At 35.0% G+C, this 19,488-nt stretch overlaps 1 protein-coding gene across 4 annotated transcripts in view; it reads left to right on the top strand.

Annotated features, from left to right (window-relative positions):
• The window catches only part of NIPBL (NIPBL cohesin loading factor), a 205,628-nt gene extending 191,373 nt beyond the window's left edge, over positions 1-14,255 (top strand). For 3 of the 4 annotated variants that reach the window (XM_064596787.1, XM_045862229.3, XM_064596788.1), the window contains 9 exons: positions 11-184; positions 586-776; positions 3,169-3,276; positions 3,758-3,958; positions 7,069-7,215; positions 9,169-9,443; positions 10,679-10,853; positions 12,628-12,816; positions 13,378-14,255. In XM_064596787.1, coding sequence (XP_064452857.1) covers positions 11-184; positions 586-776; positions 3,169-3,276; positions 3,758-3,958; positions 7,069-7,215; positions 9,169-9,443; positions 10,679-10,853; positions 12,628-12,816; positions 13,378-13,743 — 1,826 coding nt within the window. In that variant the 3' untranslated portion in view covers positions 13,744-14,255. Of the gene's footprint in view, positions 1-10; positions 185-585; positions 777-3,168; positions 3,277-3,757; positions 3,959-7,068; positions 7,216-9,168; positions 9,444-10,678; positions 10,854-12,627; positions 12,858-13,377 lie in introns of all 4 variants that reach the window. The other variant, XM_045862245.3, reaches the window with a different exon arrangement.
• Positions 14,256-19,488: the final 5,233 nt, after the last annotated feature.

Raw genomic sequence — 19,488 nt, 5'->3', positions numbered from 1 at the left:
CTCTCTTTAGGATTTGCCTTTATTCAGCATCCAAGTCTAATGTTTGAGCAAGAGGTAAAAAATCTATATAATAACATTTTATCTGATAAGAACTCTTCAGTAAATTTAAAAATACAAGTGTTAAAAAACCTCCAGACCTACCTACAAGAAGAGGATACAAGGATGCAACAAGCAGATAGAGACTGTAAGTAAAAATTTATTTTTAAATTTCACAGTGTGGCTACAGTTAGGATACTCTCTGTTTTTTAATTCAGACACCTGAATTTCTTTATCTATTATATGAAGAAATTCTGTTAAAGAAGAGTCCTTAAGTCCATAGCTAGGCTTTAGGGTATTTATAAACTCCCTAAAATAGTTTTTAAAATTTAATGTATGTGCAGACATTAACATTTTGCAGGAGGATAGAAATTATAGTTCTCCTCATGTTCTCAAAGGTGCCTCTGACAGAGACATACACACAAGAAAGATGAAGAGCCATTGAGCCAAAGCACTAGCTACAGTTTTTGTGCTTTTGGCTGTGGCCTAATTTGGTGTATTTCATAAAGTTAATATACACATTCTTAATATGTTTACTTCCTTTTATAGGGAAGAAAGTTGCAAAACAGGAAGATCTAAAAGAAATGGGTGATGTATCCTCAGGGATGAGTAGTTCCATCATGCAGCTTTACCTCAAACAGGTGCTCGAAGCATTTTTTCACACCCAATCAAGTGTACGCCACTTTGCCCTGAATGTCATTGCATTGACCCTAAACCAAGGTCTCATTCATCCAGTTCAGGTAAGTATGTTTTACTAAAAGAGCCAAATTTGTTATCATTTGATGACATTATGATTAGAGAATAGTAGTTCTTTATTCAACTTGTTAAGTTTTTTGTCCTAAACGCTTAAGAATCCCTCTCCTAGGTTGTCATTACTGTAAAATACCCATCTACTCAAAACTTTGTCTCTTGAATAAATTTCCAGTTAATATTGGTAGAATATGAACTTATAATCAATTCTCTAAGTAGGGATGATTTGTTTTAATCCATATTGACTATTCTCCCCTAAGAACCAATAGCCTGTAATGTCAAGAGAGTTAACTGGGGTTATAAGAGTATTGTGTAACTGTTAAGCAGGGTGGGTTTTAGTCCATAGAAAAGTAAATTATATTATCTAAGTTCAGTTCCTTCATCTATAAATTGGAGGTAACATCAACTACCTAATACCTCAAAACATTGGTATGAGGACTAACTGACATAATAAAGACATATCAGTGTTACTAAGGATTGGCAACTAATGCTGATGTAGTAGTATATACACCACCCATCTGACATGTTCAGGAGAGTACCATAGGCTACAGAAGGGAATTTATTAAATAACCAAAAGCCTATATCCTTTAAAAAAATTTTTTGGCTATTTGTTATAGCACTTTTCCTAAAATATGCTATAAGTGAATATGCTATGTTCTTCCCTATGTCCTGAAATAAAACATACTAATGAATATTTAGCTGGTTCATGACTCAGGGTCATCATCATCAAGATCACATAATAAAATGTACAATAGTATGTTGAGACTCTTGAATTTTTGAGATACTTAGGACTCTTTGCTGGTATTCTGAATGGCCTTAGTTGGTTATGCTTTTTATTATTATACGTGCTTTTTTAAACTTTTGTTTTAAATTTCACACTTACGAAAATATTGCAAGAGTGTACAGCAAACTCCCCTATATTCTCTGCACCTGTATTCATTCAGTATTTGCTAACATTTTGCTACATTTACTTTATCTCTCTCACCATACACACACTTCTTTCTGAATCATTTGATAGTAATTTTGAGATATCACAATAATTCTTTACCTCTGAACACTTCAGCATATATATATTTTCTAAGAACAAGGACAGTCTCTTACAAAACCATAATGCAGTGATCAGATTCAGGAGATATAACATGGATGCAATCTTACCTAATATACAGTCCATTTTCAGATTTTGCCAGTTGAGCCAGTAATATTCTTTTATTTTTTAAAGGTTTTATTTTGGGCGCCTGGGTGGCTCAGTTGGTTGAGCCTTTGGCTCAGGTCATGATCCTGGAGTCCCGGGATCGAGTCCCGTACTGGGCTCCCTGCTCAGCGGGGAGTCTGCATCTCCCTCTCCCGCTCCCCCCTCTTGTGCCTCTCTCTCTCTCTCTCTCACTCTCTCTTTCAAATAAATAAAATCTTTAAAAAAATAAAATAAAGGTTTTATTTTATTTTTTATGTATTTGAGAGAGAGAATGGAAATCAGGGCAGGAGCAGAGGGGAAGGGAGAAGGAGAGGGAAAGAATCTTAAGCAGACTCATCACTGAGCATGGACCTCATGCAGGGCTCGATCTCATGACCCTCAGATCATGACCTGAGCTGAAACCAAAAGTCGGATGCCTAACCAACTGAGCCACCCAGGTGCCCCAAGCCAGTAATATTCTTTATGGACTTTCTCCCCCGATTCAGGATTTAATCCATGATCGTCCTTTTCAGAAAAGTTAGTGCTGTGCTTTTATTTATTCATTTTTAAGCTGTTTTTTGTTTGTTCTTTTCAGGTCTCACCACTCGTTCAGATTCTTTTAACATAGTATTGGTGTTTCTTGACTTCAGAAATCCAGTGGATATTGCTATTAACAAAATACTAGCTGTCAGACTGTCTGATCATTAAAGCCCTATATAAAATCAGTATTGTGGAAGAATTTATATTTTCCTAGTTTTGAATATGGAAGACAAATTACTTTGTGTTCTATGTTATCTTTACATAGCAAATTCAGTCAAGCTTGAAAAATTACTGGATTATATATTTGTATTATATGTCATAATCTTAAATGGATAATCTTAGTGTAGGAGCTCTTTATGTTTAAAGAACCTTTACTGAAGGTAACAATGAAACAATGAAATTGTTTCAGTTTCACCACATCAATATTTTTGCTGATGCTTCATTGCTTTTTTTTTTTTGCTTTAAGATAATTTAATCTAAGGGAAGATCCGTCATTTTTAAAAGAACACTAAGACATGACATTTATAGGAAGGCCTATAAAGCTAAATATATATATCCCAGGTATACAGTGAGTTTTAACATGTCATGATCATATAGAGCTTTTACTGCTGTGATGTCTTATAAATCTTTTATTTATTTATACTAAAAGAATACCTTTATTTTTATTTTAGTGTGTACCGTATTTAATTGCCATGGGAACAGACCCGGAACCAGCTATGAGGAACAAGGCTGATCAACAGCTTGTGGAAATAGACAAAAAATATGCTGGATTTATTCATGTATGTGTTTTTAAATTGTATAACCTAAATTTAAACGTCTTTCTTTGGTATACCATTTCCTTGATAAATGTCCCGCCCATATTCATATTAGAATAAAATATTTTGCTTAGTATTTACTTCTAAACATGCAACTAAGTTTGTCACCCAAGGTGTTTGTTTAAGATTAACTCTTAAGATTGAGCTAGAGGTGACAGTCCAGCAAGCATGCTGGACTAAAAATAAGGATGCATGGGTTCTAGTCCCTACTGTGTGAGCTTGGCAGTGATGGCTCTTTTGGTTCTTGATATTTTCTTACACAAAACGAGGGGGTTGCAATAGATGATCTCTGATACTCCTTCCAGCATTTGTGTTCTGTGATTTTATTATTTTAAATAAGAAAACCAAACAGGGGAGTTAGCTTCTGACTGTAATGCTCAAAGTGTATTTTTAATTTGACTCTTAACTAATTTCCATGTCAAAATGAGGCTTTTATTGATTTCAGATGAAAGCAGTGGCTGGTATGAAGATGTCTTACCAGGTACAACAGGCAATCAACACATGCCTAAAAGATCCTGTAAGGGGTTTCAGACAAGATGAGTCCTCTAGTGCTTTGTGTTCACACCTTTACTCCATGATCCGTGGAAACCGCCAACACAGACGGGCCTTTCTGATTTCTTTACTCAACCTCTTTGATGACACAGCTGTAAGTATAAAAAAATTATTATTTTAAGAAAATAAATGTTCTATCAGTTTTATGCCTAAAGTAGTCATCATTTTGAAAATATTACCATTTTAGTAAATAATAGTGACTATATTAAATACGTGTTTCTTTACATCTTCTATAGTAATTATAAGGTATATAGTCAAATTTGGAGGGGAAATTTTGCATGAGTATAAATACAGTGAGGGATAAAATGTAATTGTGTCTCCATACTGAGTGTCTTACAAACTTTGATAACAGTTCTTTTAAGCATAATTTTAAATGCCCTATCACTAAACTCTCACTTTGGGGAGGATAGATTATTACTTCAATAAATAAGGTGAAATTTCACTTATTTCTGTCACACTCAAGTATTGTTAGAATAACTGTTGCAGGTTTTTGGCTGCTGAGATCCTTATTTGTTCAGCTTGACTTCCTTAATGAAGAGCCCACTTTTGTGTAATTACAGGTTTGATCCTTTGGGTTATTGCACAAGTTGCATTGGCCAGGTCCATAAGCCAAGAAAATAGAAAGTCCTGTTCTTTAAGCTTACCTCTTAGTGTATTCATTCATTTTACATAAATATTTATTCAGCACCTGCCATGTGCGGTAATCATTGTGCTAAGAGATGAAGATAAAACAGTAGGTAGGACAGATGTCGTGTCTGCCCACATGGAGCTTTCCAGTGTGTACAGTGTGTGTGTAAAGTTGTGAGAAGAACAAAAGGGGTTTTTTATTTTAATCACCTAAAAGTTGACTTTGTTGTTATCCCAAAACTAGAATTTTCTTCAATAAAACAAAATTTAAATTGCCAGAATGTAGATACTTCACTAGACCTCTTTTTAAGTGCTACATGAAATTCTTTGATATGTGATCTAGCAAATAAATATTACAAGCATATATTTCAGAAATACTTGGAATATAATTTAATCATCATCATCACCACCACCATCATCATATCATCATCAGTATTAAGTTTCCATTGTGTCTAGGGCATCATGCTAGGAGTAGAAATGGTGTGATATAGTAGTCTTGCCCTCACTGATCTTACCTCCATCCAGTTGTGGTGACAGGACACAATATAAAGGAAGTAAAATATAGTTAAGGTTAGCATATTCTGCAAGCCAGGTGGTTTGTACTGTAGATACTGCTCTAGTCCTTACCTCGTCTCCTGAGCTTTGTTCCTGTGTGGTTTCATTGCCCTTCTGTCTGTCCTTAGCTCAGTGTTCTGTCACCCCAGCATGCACAATGCTAAGCTGGTAATTCAGCTATCATAATGGAATGCTGTCTCCTGGCTATTTCCAACAAAGGATGTCAGAGGAGGAACGAATCACTGAAGGCCTGGGAGATTAGATAAGATTAGATGAAATAGATCTACTGCTTAAGCCAGGGGTAAAAACATAATAAAGGTACAAAGATAAGAATGTGTGGGAAATAACGAATAGATCGTTAGACTGGAGCAGAAAGGTCATAATGAGGCATGGTTTATGGAGGATCTTGTAGACCGTGAGAAACCAAAAAAAGCATTTGAATAAAGTGATGCAGACAGGTGCCAAAGAGCATTTTAGGAACATGGATTTTTTAGCATTGTGTTCACACTGGAGGTAACAAGGTATTGATCTATTATGATGACAGTAGGAAAGGAAAGAAGTGTTGTGAAGAAGTAATAAATGAGGCTGTGTGAGAATCGTCAAAGGATAACTGGAATACTTTTGTCCTGAGCACCTGAGAAAATAATAGGATTGTTGAAAAGGAGTTGAGAAGGACATAGAAAGAGGAATAGTCAAAGAGGTAGGAAGAGAAAACTAAGGAAGAAGAAAATTTCAAGAAGGAAAGGGTGGAGAATAAGATATTTAAAAAAAAAAGAAATGGGGCGAGATTAGATGGCGGCCCTCAAGCAGTGAGGGACACAAGCTTGATTGTGATTGAAGAGTGGTGAGGAAGACATGGGAGGAGCAGCTCTAGAGTATTCTTTTAAGAAATTTGATTTTTGAAAGGAAAGAGCAATATAGGACTTTTTTATGACCAAAGTTGAAGAATTTCAGAGTTTTAAAAAGGTTTATTCAGAGTAGTCCTGAACGTTTTCAGTTTTAGGAGAAAAAAAAAATATATATATATAAATTAGTGTTAAAACTAATAGACAAGGTGGAGTTCTGTGTCTGCATTTCCCCAACTTTAACACGTAAGTGTTGATACATATTTAAAAATAAAAAATAGAGTAGTAGCAAGTTTATTGCATCTGTCCTATGGGATTTTGTTGTTGCTGATGCCGCTGTTAGGTTTTGCATTGTTTGCATGGCAGGATAGGGGTAGGTGAGATGGCAGGAGGGGGAGTGTGTTTGATTGCTATATTTTCTCTTTCCTTTTTTTTTTTTTCCCCTAAGCTGTGTTTTGAAGGAATTTAAATATTAATGTGCCTTTATGTTTATATTCATTCTGTATGATCATGAAATACTGAAAGCCTCTGCTACTTCTTTTTATAGCAACTAGTAGTAACCATAACTTTTGCCTTAAATTTTGCCTTTGTGAGACTATGGTATGGCCCTATCAGAATGACTGATACTCTGAGTTATGAATATGTAGGAAACGGACAAATGTTTTTTGAATACATGAACTTTGATTTTTTTTAACCCACATGTTAGTACTATGATTACCGCTTATTTTTGAGGGCAGAATAGTAACTGTGTGTAACTGATCTCCATATGGGTTAAACTCTTAGAAGCACAATGACAAATCATTATGAATTCATATGTATACTTTCTGATGTGGTATGGATTTATCATAAAGATTCCATATACTCTATAAGAAAACTTCAGGGAATCCCACTTGGGTGCACTGAAAAATTTCACCTCTTCCCTTCCTGAGGTCCATGGTATAAGTCATTATGAAATCTCTTAAAATGGGTATAAGATTATTTTATAAAATCCATTTCTGTTCCCCTTCATCCCTTTTTCTTACCTCCCTCCCCTGCTCTCTCCCTCCCTCCTCTACCCTTCTCTTTCTGAAACATTAACTGAGGTGAAAGTGCCCTCTAATATTTTTTCTAAAAAGGCTTTTTGGATGGATTTCTAGATTATCCACTAAACATATGTACCTTTTTTTAAAATTTACAGAAAACAGAAGTGAATATGCTCTTGTATATAGCAGACAATCTAGCCTGTTTTCCATACCAGACACAGGAAGAGCCGTTGTTTATAATGCATCATATAGACATTACACTCTCAGTTTCTGGTAGTAACCTACTGCAGTCATTCAAGGAGGTAAGTTACACACATTACTATTCTTAATGCATCTGTCAGAGTGCAGGCATGCTCTTCTCACTGTTTTGTTTCCATTGTTCTTTTTTTTTTTTTTTCTTTTCACAGGTAAAGTCTTTCTAAATGAATTTGTTAAAATCTGGGCAGTGTTTGAATTGGGGAGAAGTGGGTTGCCATTTCATTTCTATTAAGAAAGACCTAAAACCATTCCATTCCAGATCATTTAAGTGGAAATATATACACACATATATATATTTATATATGGATTGTTCTTTTGATAAGCCATCCCACTTCTTTTTTTCTCTTTAAGCACTGATCTTAAGTGTTTGGTGTCCATTCATATATTCATTTAAACCCCATTTTAAAGCATCTTGCTATTCTATAAATCTGGTAATACTGTAGATCACAATAGTATACTTGAAGAGATATAAATAGCTTACTTATAAGGAAAAACAAAGGGGTGCCTGGGGGGCTTAGTCGTTAAGTGTCTGCCTTCGGCTCAGGCCATGGTCCCAGGGTCCTGGGATTGAGCCCCGCATCGGGCTCCTTGCTCTGCGGGAAGCCTGCTCTCCCTCTCCTGCTCCCCCTGCTTGTGTTCCTCCTCTCGCTGTATCTCTCTCTGTCAAATAAATAAAATCTTAAAAAATAAAAAATAAGGAAAAACAAAAGGTATAATACTATTGATTTCCTTATCCCTGAGCACCAGCATCATAATGGAACTGGCATATTGTGTGCCCAAAATCTTTACCGAGTTTATTATAAACCTTATGTCTTTTCTCTTAACGGTTTTTAGGAGGAAGTGTAATTGGTTTCATTTGTAATAGCACCTGGTATAGCACTTGAACACCTAGTAGGCACTCAATAAATTATTTAAAAATTAATTGGAATAATTTTATGTGCCTGATGATACAGGTAGATCTCATTTTACAAAATTGTTGTGCTCAGAACTCCCCCTGATCACACTAGTAAATCAGGGAGATTATTATAACACCCAAAGGTTGGAATTATAGAGGCAACTAAACCCTTGTTGCTTGAAATGTGCACCACGACCCAGCAGCACTGGCCTCGCTTGAGATCTTGTTAGAACTACAGAACCCTAGGTCCCACCCTAGACCTGCTGAAATAGTCTCTATTTTTTTAACAGAATCCCTAGGTGCCCCTTAAAGTTTGAGAAGTTAATAATTTCCCAGAAACTTGAGTCATCATGTTATCTTATTTTACTTCACTTACTGTTGTGGATATATTTGTAAATGTTTCTCCAGTTTTATTTCTTCTTTAACAGTAATAATTGCTTTGTAATCTGGTCTTTTCCCTCTTTTAAATCCAGCTGACTTCCTTTTTAAGAGCTAACAGTTTCATAAAGTATCAAGAAAAAAAAAAAAACCCACAGAATTTAACTATTCAAGAAAAGTTGCATATTCTCTTGTTGAAAAGTTCTTAAAAGGGAGAGTTTGATAGAAGTTGCTGTGTTCAAGCCTATTCTCTTCAGTTAAATTATATTTAGCACTGGTTTTTTCTTTTTTTAAATAATCTCTGTGCCCATTGTGGGACTCAAACTCATGACCCTGAGATCAAGAGTCACATGCTCTACTGACTGAGCCATCCAGGTGCTTAAATTAAGCGCCCTTACTTAAATTATAATTACTGTCAAAATTTTCTCTGTAGTGATTTACCTAGGTACCAAATTGATACTTTTATAACTAATTTATCTTTCATTTCTATCCGATAACAAAACTGTTTCCTTTTGATATTTGAGAAGGGCTTTTGGGGAGGGGGCATCAGAGCAATGGATTACATATGATTTTGTTTAGTCTTGGAACCTAATTGTTTATGGAAAGTCAGAAGGTTTCAATATATAAAATATTAATTTAGAGATGCTTTTTGAAGCTTGTAAATAGAGCATAATTATTTATTAGTGGTATTTTGTTACTATTTTTCCTTTTTTTCCCCCCCCAGTCAATGGTAAAAGACAAAAGGAAAGAGAGAAAATCATCACCTAGTAAGGAAAATGAGTCAAGTGAGAGTGAAGAAGAAGTTTCCAGGCCTCGGAAGTCACGAAAACGTGTAGATTCAGATTCAGACTCAGATTCAGAAGATGATATAAATTCAGTGATGAAATGTTTGCCAGAGAATTCAGCTCCTTTAATTGAATTTGCAAATGTCTCCCAGGGTATTTTATTGCTTCTGATGTTAAAACAGCATTTGAAGAATCTCTGTGGATTTTCTGATAGGTAAGGTTACATAAGCAGTGAGAGAAAAAACTTTACCCTGTTCAAATTATAAAGAAATATGAAACCCAGTTTTGATTGCATGTTTACTTTCATATTAAAAATGTCCCTTTTAAAGAAGGAGTTTGTTCCTTTTTGCTGCTATATAGTATTTTGTTGTGTAACATACCACAATTTGTTTGCTGTTTTTTATTTGAGAGGAAAAACATTCCCTAGTTGCATTATAAGTGAAAGGACTTAACTTTGTTGATTTCCTTAAATAGATCTTATTAGAGAATTAGGCTAATCTTAAAATAGATTGCAATTTTAAGTTTTTAAAGAGCTGTGAATAAAGAATAGATTCAGACCAACTAGGCTGAGCTCCAATAAAACCCAAATGGTCTTTACTGTGCTCTATAAAATAGGAAAGTGCTGATTGTTATGAATACCCTATAATTTTACCCATGACTGGTCACTATAGGTATCTTTTTTCTGCCTGTACCCATGAAACTTTGGTCATTTTTCATATTCATGAAAACCTTACAGTAGGAATCACAAAGTCAAATGTTCTTAGGGGACAGATCATGAAACAGAATAAAGTAGATTTGGTAGAAATTCACTGGCAAACTGGAAAGAGAATGTTTTATTTAAAGGTCTCAAGTATTACTCAGACGTTCATCAGTTTGTCACCATGGAAGAGGGTGAGCATGATGTGGCCAGGAGCTTCCACTTTTTCAAGAGAAGCTAGATAATCCAGGTTTTTATGAGAAATATCTTGATGTTAAATGTTGGCAACTAGTTCAAAACAATGTAAAACCCTGTAAGGTCTTGGAGTGGTGCTAGGGAGTTGAGAAGATTTTAAAGCCAGAGTTGTTAATAATATGAAACAGGTTTGTAAACATTCTGGCTGCTGTGTAGACGATGAACAGTTGGAGGGCAGTAAAGTGGAGGTAAAGCAGTATTTATTTTGAAACTGTTCTGCAGTCATAAACATGGTATTCAAAAAAGACATGAGAAATTACTTGCATTTAAATAATGCCTCTATTCAAGACAAATACTGATGGAAACAAGAGGATATTCTTTTTATTCTTTTCCTTTATATCTTTACTTCCCTTTTTAATTATTTTTGTGTAGAAGTTCACTGGTTGAAATCTGTGTGACAAAAATTTTAATTATTAGTAAATGACGTTAACTACAATCACTTAAATATAAATGCCTGAAAAAATTTTAAAGTTCATGACTTTGTTTTCCCAAAACAGTAAAATTCAGAAATACTCTCCATCTGAATCTGCGAAAGTATATGATAAAGCGATAAACCGAAAAACAGGAGTTCATTTTCATCCCAAACAAACACTGGACTTCCTGCGGAGTGATATGGCTAATTCCAAAATCACTGAAGATGTGAAGAGGAGTATAGTAAAACAGTATCTAGATGTGAGTAGTAAAACCAAAATACATTTCCTTCTAATAATACTTTTTTGAAAAGTAAATTCTTTGGGGGGAGATGGCTCTCTCCCTTACATGGAAGCTTCATCAACTATCAGGATTATTTTTCTCTGTGTGGTTTTAATGAGTTACTTGAAGCTTGCCTTTCCCATTTCACCCCCTTGCATCATATTTTGTCTTAGAAAATGCCAGCCCACCACTCATGTTATTTTAGTGAGAATGAGCGTTTGTAGGCAAGTTTCAGGGAAAAGCCATGCCCACATAGTATTTCTTTTTTAATTCAGTAGATTACACGGTTTATAGTTCATAAAAGCAAAAATCAGGAAAAGTCATCCTCCTGCCCTCCTCAGCCATTCTGTTGCTCTCCTTCCTGGCAACCAGTATCACTGCTTTTTCATGGGTTCTTACAGAAGTGTATACAGGTTTATATACTTGTATATATCTTACATATATACTCAGTTAACAAGTATGTGAGAGTGTGTATGTATAAAATGAGCTTTTTAAATGTCTTTAAGAATAGGCAAATTTCATAGAGACAGAAAATGGAATAGAGGTTACCAGGAGCTGGGGGGGGGGGAAGGAATGGGGGAGCTGTTGTTTTAATAGATACAGAATGAGTTTCTGTTTGAGATGATAAAGCTTTGGAAATGATGATGATGATTACACAACACTGTGAATATACTTAATTGCAGTGAATTGAACACTTTAAAATCATTAGAATGGTAAGTTTTATGTATATTTTACCACAGGAAAGTTTTAATGTTTGAAAACATGGAGGGGTGGGGTTTGAGATTGTCCCTAAAAATAAAAATAATTTTTTATTTTAAATCTACTTAAAGCAACTAGCTGAACATAACTAATAATATTTTTGACCAAGAATGAAACCTACACAGGGGCACCTGGGTGGCTCGGTCAGTTAAGTGTCCGACTCTCGGTTACCACTCAGGTCATGATCTCCCTATCAGGAGATAGAGCCCCACTTTGGCATTCTGCTCCCTGCTCAGCAGGGAAGCTGCTTCCCCTCTTCCCTCTTTTCCCTCTCCCCCATCCCCTGCTCACGCACTCTCTTTCCCTCCTCCCTCACTCTCTCCCTTGCTCTCTAAAAATAATTTTTTTTAAATAATGAAACCTATACATGTTTTTCATATTATTCATTGACTGCAAACCTTATACTCTAAAGCTGAAAATTATTTTAGTTCTCTTTTTAAATTCTTTAACATCCTTTTCTTCCTCTTGTATCTTCCTTTACCCCCTTGGCAGAGGGCAAAGGGGATAGAGAACTTGAAAGATGCCTATCAGTAATTAATTATTAATCATCTGGTTACTTCATGACTTGGACCAGGGTCAGCAAACTCCATCTTATGGGCCAAGTCTGGCCCCTGCTGCCTGTTTATTTTTTATTTTTTTTTATTCTTTTCCCCACTGCCAATTTAAATAAAGTTTTATTGAAACAGCCATGCCGGTTTATTTATGTATTGTCTCTAGCTGCTTTCACACTACTATGGTAGAGTTATGTAGTTATGACAGAGACCATATGGCCTGCAAAGCCAAAAATACTTACTATCTTGCTCTTTATAGAAAAGATTTGCCAGGCCCTGTCTTGGACAATAGCAAAAATCTGTTTAGCTTCTAAACTAGTACCCACACGCAACTGCTGCCTAGAAGACATTTAGGAAAAAAATTAAACAGGAGACATTTAGGGATTTAACAGGCTTCTTTAAGATTATTTACTTAACTCTAAATTCATATCTAATTTTTGCAGTTCAAACTTCTCATGGAACATCTGGACCCTGATGAAGAGGAGGAAGAAGGGGAGGTGTCAGCCAGTACAAATGCTCGGAACAAAGCAATTACCTCGCTGCTTGGAGGAGGCAGCCCTAAAAATAATGCAGCAGCAGAGACAGAAGATGATGAAAGTGATGGGGAGGATAGAGGAGGAGGCACTTCAGGGGTGAGGCGGAGGAGGAGTCAACGTATTTCGCAGCGTATTACGTAAAATGATTTTTATGTGCTTATATATGTCAGTCTCTTAAATGTACACCAAGTAATGTAATACTTATGAGAGAAAACATTTTGTAGATAGAGATTCTCTACTTAACCATTTATACATCCTTTTGTAGAAAGTTTAACATAAAAGACAATAAAAAAAAAAACAGAAATGAGACTTATCCAGCATAAAGGGTTATTAATTTTTCTTTGGATTGTATTAATGTGTGTTACCCTTTTTTATTGTTGCTAAGTTTTATGTAGCTTTATGGTTCATATGTATATATAATTTTATATATCAATAAGAGTGAAGACACGGGTACAAATTAAGAGTTACATGGTTTTACAAGTATATGTTAACCCCTTGGCGCTGGCGGTCACGGTGCGTCTCATTGCCGGCAATGGAAGTGTGCTGGGAAATCCCAACTCCCGGCGTCAAGGGATTAAAAGCAATAAAAACAAAAATTTCACTAAAATTCTTTTGTGTAACACTTCGTCTTTTTTCCCCCCCCCTCCAATGTTTTAGTCATTGAGAAGGTCAAAACGAAATTCAGACTCTACGGAGTTGGCAGCACAGATGAATGAAAGTGTTGACGTCATGGATGTCATCGCTATTTGCTGTCCAAAGTACAAAGATCGACCACAAATTGCAAGAGTAGTACAGAAAACCAGCAATGGCTTCAGTGTTCAGTGGATGGCAGGCTCCTACAGTGGCTCCTGGACTGAGGCTAAGCGCCGTGATGGCCGCAAACTGGTGCCTTGGGTAGACACTATTAAAGAGTCAGACATTATTTACAAAAAAATTGCTCTAACGAGTGCTAATAAGCTGACTAATAAAGTTGTTCAGACTTTACGATCCCTGTATGCCGCCAAGGATGGGACTTCCAGCTAATGAATTTGTACATGCAGCCAAATTTACAGGAATTTTTTTAAAAGGCAGAAAAACTTGAAATATCAACATTCTGGCAAAAAAAACAAAAAAAAAATCAGTTTTATGAAGAGTAAGAATGGAACCTGGGATGCAGGAACGAGAGAAGGAAATGTTGGGCAAACATTTTTGTGGGAGCTCCCTTCGCTGTTGTGCAGCAGAAACAGATTCTCAGTTCATTTCTACTCCCACTGTATTATAGTTTAACAAAAATTGTTTATATCTTGGAAAAAAAAACTTTCTGTTTAAAAAATAAACAAGTGAATGTTGGAAATTAGTCTGTTAATGTTCTTAATAAAGTGTTCTTGGAGTTTAACCTAGCAGCGGATGGCTTTCTTTAGCTTAGCCCAGTTTCCAGGGAAGCATTGTTTTTTCCAGGCTGTAAAATGGCAGAATCTCCTGGATATATAATTTATTCTGTTGAAAAAAAAAAAAAAAAAAAGCATGCAGTATCTATGACCTATCTGCAGAAGGAGTTTTTGTAAATGTAGATTTTGATGTATTAGGTCACCCTGAAAACAATACAAGAAAAGGGATCCCCAGGCAATCTGGTGGAGCGAATACTGCAATAAATTTTTTTACTTCTCTTTGTTACTTGTCTGTTTCCATTTGAATTTCTTATTGTAAAGATCTGTTTAAATCCATTTATATTATTTTGCAGTCTTTTATGTAAAATTTATTATATCACTGGTTTTCAAAGCAAAACATAAAATATTGTTTATACAGTTTGTATAGGCTGACTTCTGAGTAATTGGTATCTATTATTTTCATTCCCATAAGAGGGTGTAAACAATTAACTCCAGGGTTTTATTGTATCCTGCAATATTTAGTATTAACTATATATGATTTAGCACTGTGCCAAACACATTTTCAAGAGTACATTTTGATATAAAAAGAAACTATAGTTTATTCCTTGTATGCTTCAATTTCTTTCTAGTGATGTTACGATGGTAATATTTATTTTTAAACCTCGGGAAAAGCTGACATTCATGCTATTTTGGGAAACTAGCATTTCTCTTAGTTAAAATTATGCCATGTGTTATTTTAGAGATAGTTGAGTATGACACTTCGTAATTACATTACATTTTTCACAAGTTATTTTTTAATGCGGAAAAAGGAGTAATTTTACTAGTTGAGATGTTTATTCATTTTCTATTCTAAACATTTTATACCTCTTTGGGGAGCGGTTATTTGTTACTACAAATGGGGAGAGTTGGGTATTTAATCATTTGATCTGCATAGTTGATGCTCAGAAATAGTAATGCCTAAAATTACAGGGGAGAAGGTCTGTTTCAAATTTAAGTCTTTAAACAATGTGTACTTATTTTTAAGGTCGTTTTTAAAAGTTGACCTCTTTAGAATGTTAAGTTTTATGAAATTGGCCAATAAATGAAAATACTCAATTTGTGAGGAAGAGTGACATTGCCACAAAATACCTTTTTGTGAACACCTATTAAACCACAATGAAAATAACTTTTCAGGATCTATTTCCTATGTGGAATTCTTTCAGAACATTTTCTTGAAGGAAATGTTTTCCAGCTCTTCTTCTTCCTCTGCTTAGTTGCCTGTTTCCACTTCCTTTTTACTGTGAACTCTGTAGAACAAAACTAGATTGGGTTTCCCCCCCTTGGAGTATGTTTAGTCAGCAAAGGACTTGAGGTAGCTTATGAAAACAACGGTGATTTATCAAAAAGAGTAAAATAATAATTAGAAAAAAATATAAGAATATAAAGTGTAGCCTGTAGAATACTAAAGAATAAAGATGTAGTTTAAAAAAAAAAAAAACAATTTTGAATGCTCTGAGCCTGACATCAATCATGCGTGCTATTATTTAGGAAAACTCTGCTAATTAAATATGTTATCCCCATTTTGTAGATAAGGAAAACTGAGTCAGCTATTTCCTTATATATATATAATAGGGATTTAAATTTGAAGTTGAAATAATTGTCTCACTATTCTAAGCTTAATTGAACATCAAGCATTAAAGGAAATGATCCTTACTGAAAGTAAACCAGTTCCTAAAGGATACTTAGTGTGTATGTATATATTTGGGGATCCTATTTAGATTGTGCTTTAGGGGGTAGGTACACAGTAGTTAAGGCTTCCATTGCCTCATGAATTGCTGTGTTTAGGAATTTCCCATATATTCTAAGCTCCGGTATTTTAGCTATTAATATAAACCAAGTGTTGGTATAACTTACAAGCCTTAACCCTTAAAATATACAAACCAAAGTTTTCAAAAAGTAGATTTCTCAGATATGAATTTTTTTAGGCCTTAACAGCAAAATAAGTTAAGGCCTTGACAGTCAAATCTACAAAACCAAACTTTCCAAATACGTTAAGGACTTGCAAAGTTTAATCTTTATAGTTTGTTGATACTGTAATATGCCAAATCATATTTTATTGACTTGTATTGAAAAGAAGAGATGTTATATTTGATTTAAAAAAAATGCCAAGTACCTCTTCACTTTAATATATTAAAATTTTTTATTTTAAATCATTTTTTACTATTTTGACAAAGAATGGGTAATTTTAAAAAATCCATACCAAGATACATATGCAGAAAACAATTCCGTAATCTCTAGTAGAAGAAATTCTGAACTTTTAAAAAATAATAATATGTAGCTTACTTTGTTGATCTGTTGAATATTTGAATTGTTAGCAGGTAACTGAAGCACACAGGCAATTATTGACGACTGTAGTCTGTCCATGAAGACAGGTAAGTGCAGCTTTTCTGTCCAATGGAGACTTCGTGAGCGGTGAGCAAAGTTGTCATACAGTCATTTAGAAAGTGAGCTTGACCAGGAGGGTGTATGGTTTTCTCCCTGCACTCACCACTTCTGGTTGCACAAAGAGCTTATCTTGGTCACTAGTGCAGCACCCAGGTGGCCTGCATCTCCAAAATACTGATACGAACTAGAATTTAGGTTACTGCTGCAAATATAAAACCCATCAGGTCATTCATTTGAAATGATCATGTAATTTCAAACACTTGATAGTAGATTTTGCTCTACAAAAATCCCACTTGTTTGAACCTTTTGCTGTTTGCCTTGCTCATTTTAAAACTCTTAAGTTTGTTTAACCCCTTGGCTAATTTTTGTCATAGGAAGCATATTATTCATTACACAGGTTGGTGTAATTGTTTTTATTTGAAGATTTTCCTAAATGCACTCCTCATCCTTTTGGTCCTAAGAAACAGTTGAATATAAATTTGGTATGACAGGTCACTGACCAACAAATTCCAGTTTGCATAGTTTATTGACCAAGTGGTCATAAAATCCCTGTGTGTTTGTGTGATAATTGAGTGAATACCACCGACCCACGCTTTTGTGAGACTCCACTTGTGTATGGCATCGTCATTAACAATGTTGTAATATGCACACCATTTTTTTTCTCATCAGGATTTTTTTTAGTGATTTTAATTTTTTGTTAGAGAATCACCACATACCCATCACTCAGTTTCAGTCTTTCTGAATTCTGACCAAGCTTTATTATCAGCTATACTTCATACACTCTCCTCCTTCGTATTTTTCTGAAACTTCCCAGATGTCATTTCATCTATAAATACATCATCTTTAAATATTAATTCTCCTTGACAACAAACATCCAGTAAGTCTTCAAATTTTCAATCTTCTCAAAATATCTTTCTTAGTTTTAGGTCTTCATCTATAGATTTCTTCATCTGACTTTTATTCTTTACAATTTTTTTAAGAAGAAACTGAGTCATTTGTCCTTGGGTTCTTAAAGAAATAGTTAATTCTAAATAGAGGAACAACAACTTTCTGGTTTGTAATCCTTTTTCTTATCTGAATTTATCATGGGTTTGAGAGACATTGTGTCTTCCAAACTCAAATGTATTGATTCTTAAGCCTGCATAACTCCAACAGGGGTGCCATAACAGAGAATGAAGTAAGGAGTAGGTCCAGTTTTAAGAAAGATGGTGATAAGCCTTTAATCCTTTGAATTTTAGTTGGCAAATGCCAAGCAGGCAATTAGAGATGAACTAAAGGAAACAGAAGCATTAACAGAAGATGCCCTATGATTCAAGTTCCCCGTGTTAGTCAGAAATACTGCGATCTACTGCTTGAAATAAGTGAACGATAGGTTGTGATTATTTTATTATATAGTTTATAGGCATTGCAGTTTTTGCTGAATGTAATTTTGGGTCTATGTATTTGTGGCTTTTTTCGGTCCTTAATCTCAGTCATTTAGAACCTTAGAAATTAAAAGTTACTTTTGCTACCTTGTCATCTAGTTCTGTCTTCACCCTTTTTTTCTGCAATAAATGGCAGTAAGTTTGTCTTCATAACTTGCCTAAAATTGTAATTTAGGCCTAACCTTGCTAGAGTTACAGCATAAAACAGAGAACAGGAAAAAGTAATTATAATGTGAGTTTGTCATAAAACCAGTTAAACCGATAATAGATACCCACATTCCATAATTTTAAAAAACAGAATCATACAATATGAGGGATCTGAGAGACCATTTAATCCAGATGTTCTTAACCACTTTGGAATTCATGAGCCTCTTTAAGTATCTAATGAAAGCCATGAAATCTCTACTTAGAAAGCTGAACAGAATTGTGCATACAGTTTCAAGGGATTCGTGGTCACTCCCACCCCAGTGACATGTATGATCTGCCTTGGAAATCCATGAACTATATGCTAAGAGAAATTGAGGCTCAAACAGGTGAACTACATTGACAAGCTACCGTTGACCCTTGAACAATACAGGGTTTGAACTGTGCGGGTCCCTTAATATGCAGATACTTAACTGTATTGTCCTTAAGATTTTCTTAATATTTTTCTCTCTAGCTTCATTGTAAGAATACAGTATATAATACATATAACAAGAAATGTGCTAATTGACCATTAATGTTACCAGTAATAGGTTTCTTGTCAACTGTAGGCTATTAGTAGCTAAGTTTTTGAGTCAAAAGTTGCACACAACTGTGTGTGGGGGCCGGGGGCGGGGGGTCAGTGTCCCGAACGCTGCATTGTGCAAGGGGTCACCTGTATATACCTACTTAGTACCAAGAGCCAAGAGCAATCCTTGGGGTTCTTACGTCCCAGATGAGTTGTTCTGACAAGGAAGATTCCTCTGGAAAGCCCTTATTCAGTCACCTGTAAGAACTGAATGTAGACAACTTAATGACTAAATGTGGATTTTTTATTTATACCTTTTCAAAAGATCCTCTTTAAAGTCTCAGATTTTGAGATGCCTACCATCCTATTAGATAAATGGAGAAGGTAAAATGTGACATTCTCTATGTGTTTTGTTTTTATTTTAGTTATCTGTACTACCTGGGCTGATGTAGAAGACTAAAACTTGGATTGGCAAAAAGAGTATTAACTTTGAATTCAGAACACAGTCTGAAGCCATGTGTTACTGAAATAAGTGTCATATGAAGTTTGGTAAATGAAATCACTTAGCATGTTATGTGGGAGCTTATTTAAAGAAATCCATAATTGGGGCATTTGGCTGGCTCAGAAGTTAGAGCATGTGACTCGATCTCAGGGTCATGAGTTTGAGCCTCATGTTGAACGAAGATTGCTTTTTAAAAAATCTGTAATTATCTTTTGTGCATATTTGGATCATCAAAATGTTTGATGTAGCAGGGACATAGGGGATGGAATTCTGAAAGTGTAGATTTTAATGTGTAGGCATTGGGAAGCACTTTAAGCAAGGGATTAGTGAAAGCTCACTCTG

This window comes from Mirounga angustirostris, unplaced genomic scaffold (assembly GCF_029215605.1).
Source record: "Mirounga angustirostris isolate CCGP_5_RB_7025 unplaced genomic scaffold, mMirAng1.0.hap1 SCAF_7, whole genome shotgun sequence".
NCBI classification, from domain to species: Eukaryota; Metazoa; Chordata; class Mammalia; order Carnivora; family Phocidae; genus Mirounga; species Mirounga angustirostris.
The sequence above is the reverse complement of the archived record's forward strand: the minus strand, read 5'-3'. Positions and strand labels throughout refer to the sequence as shown.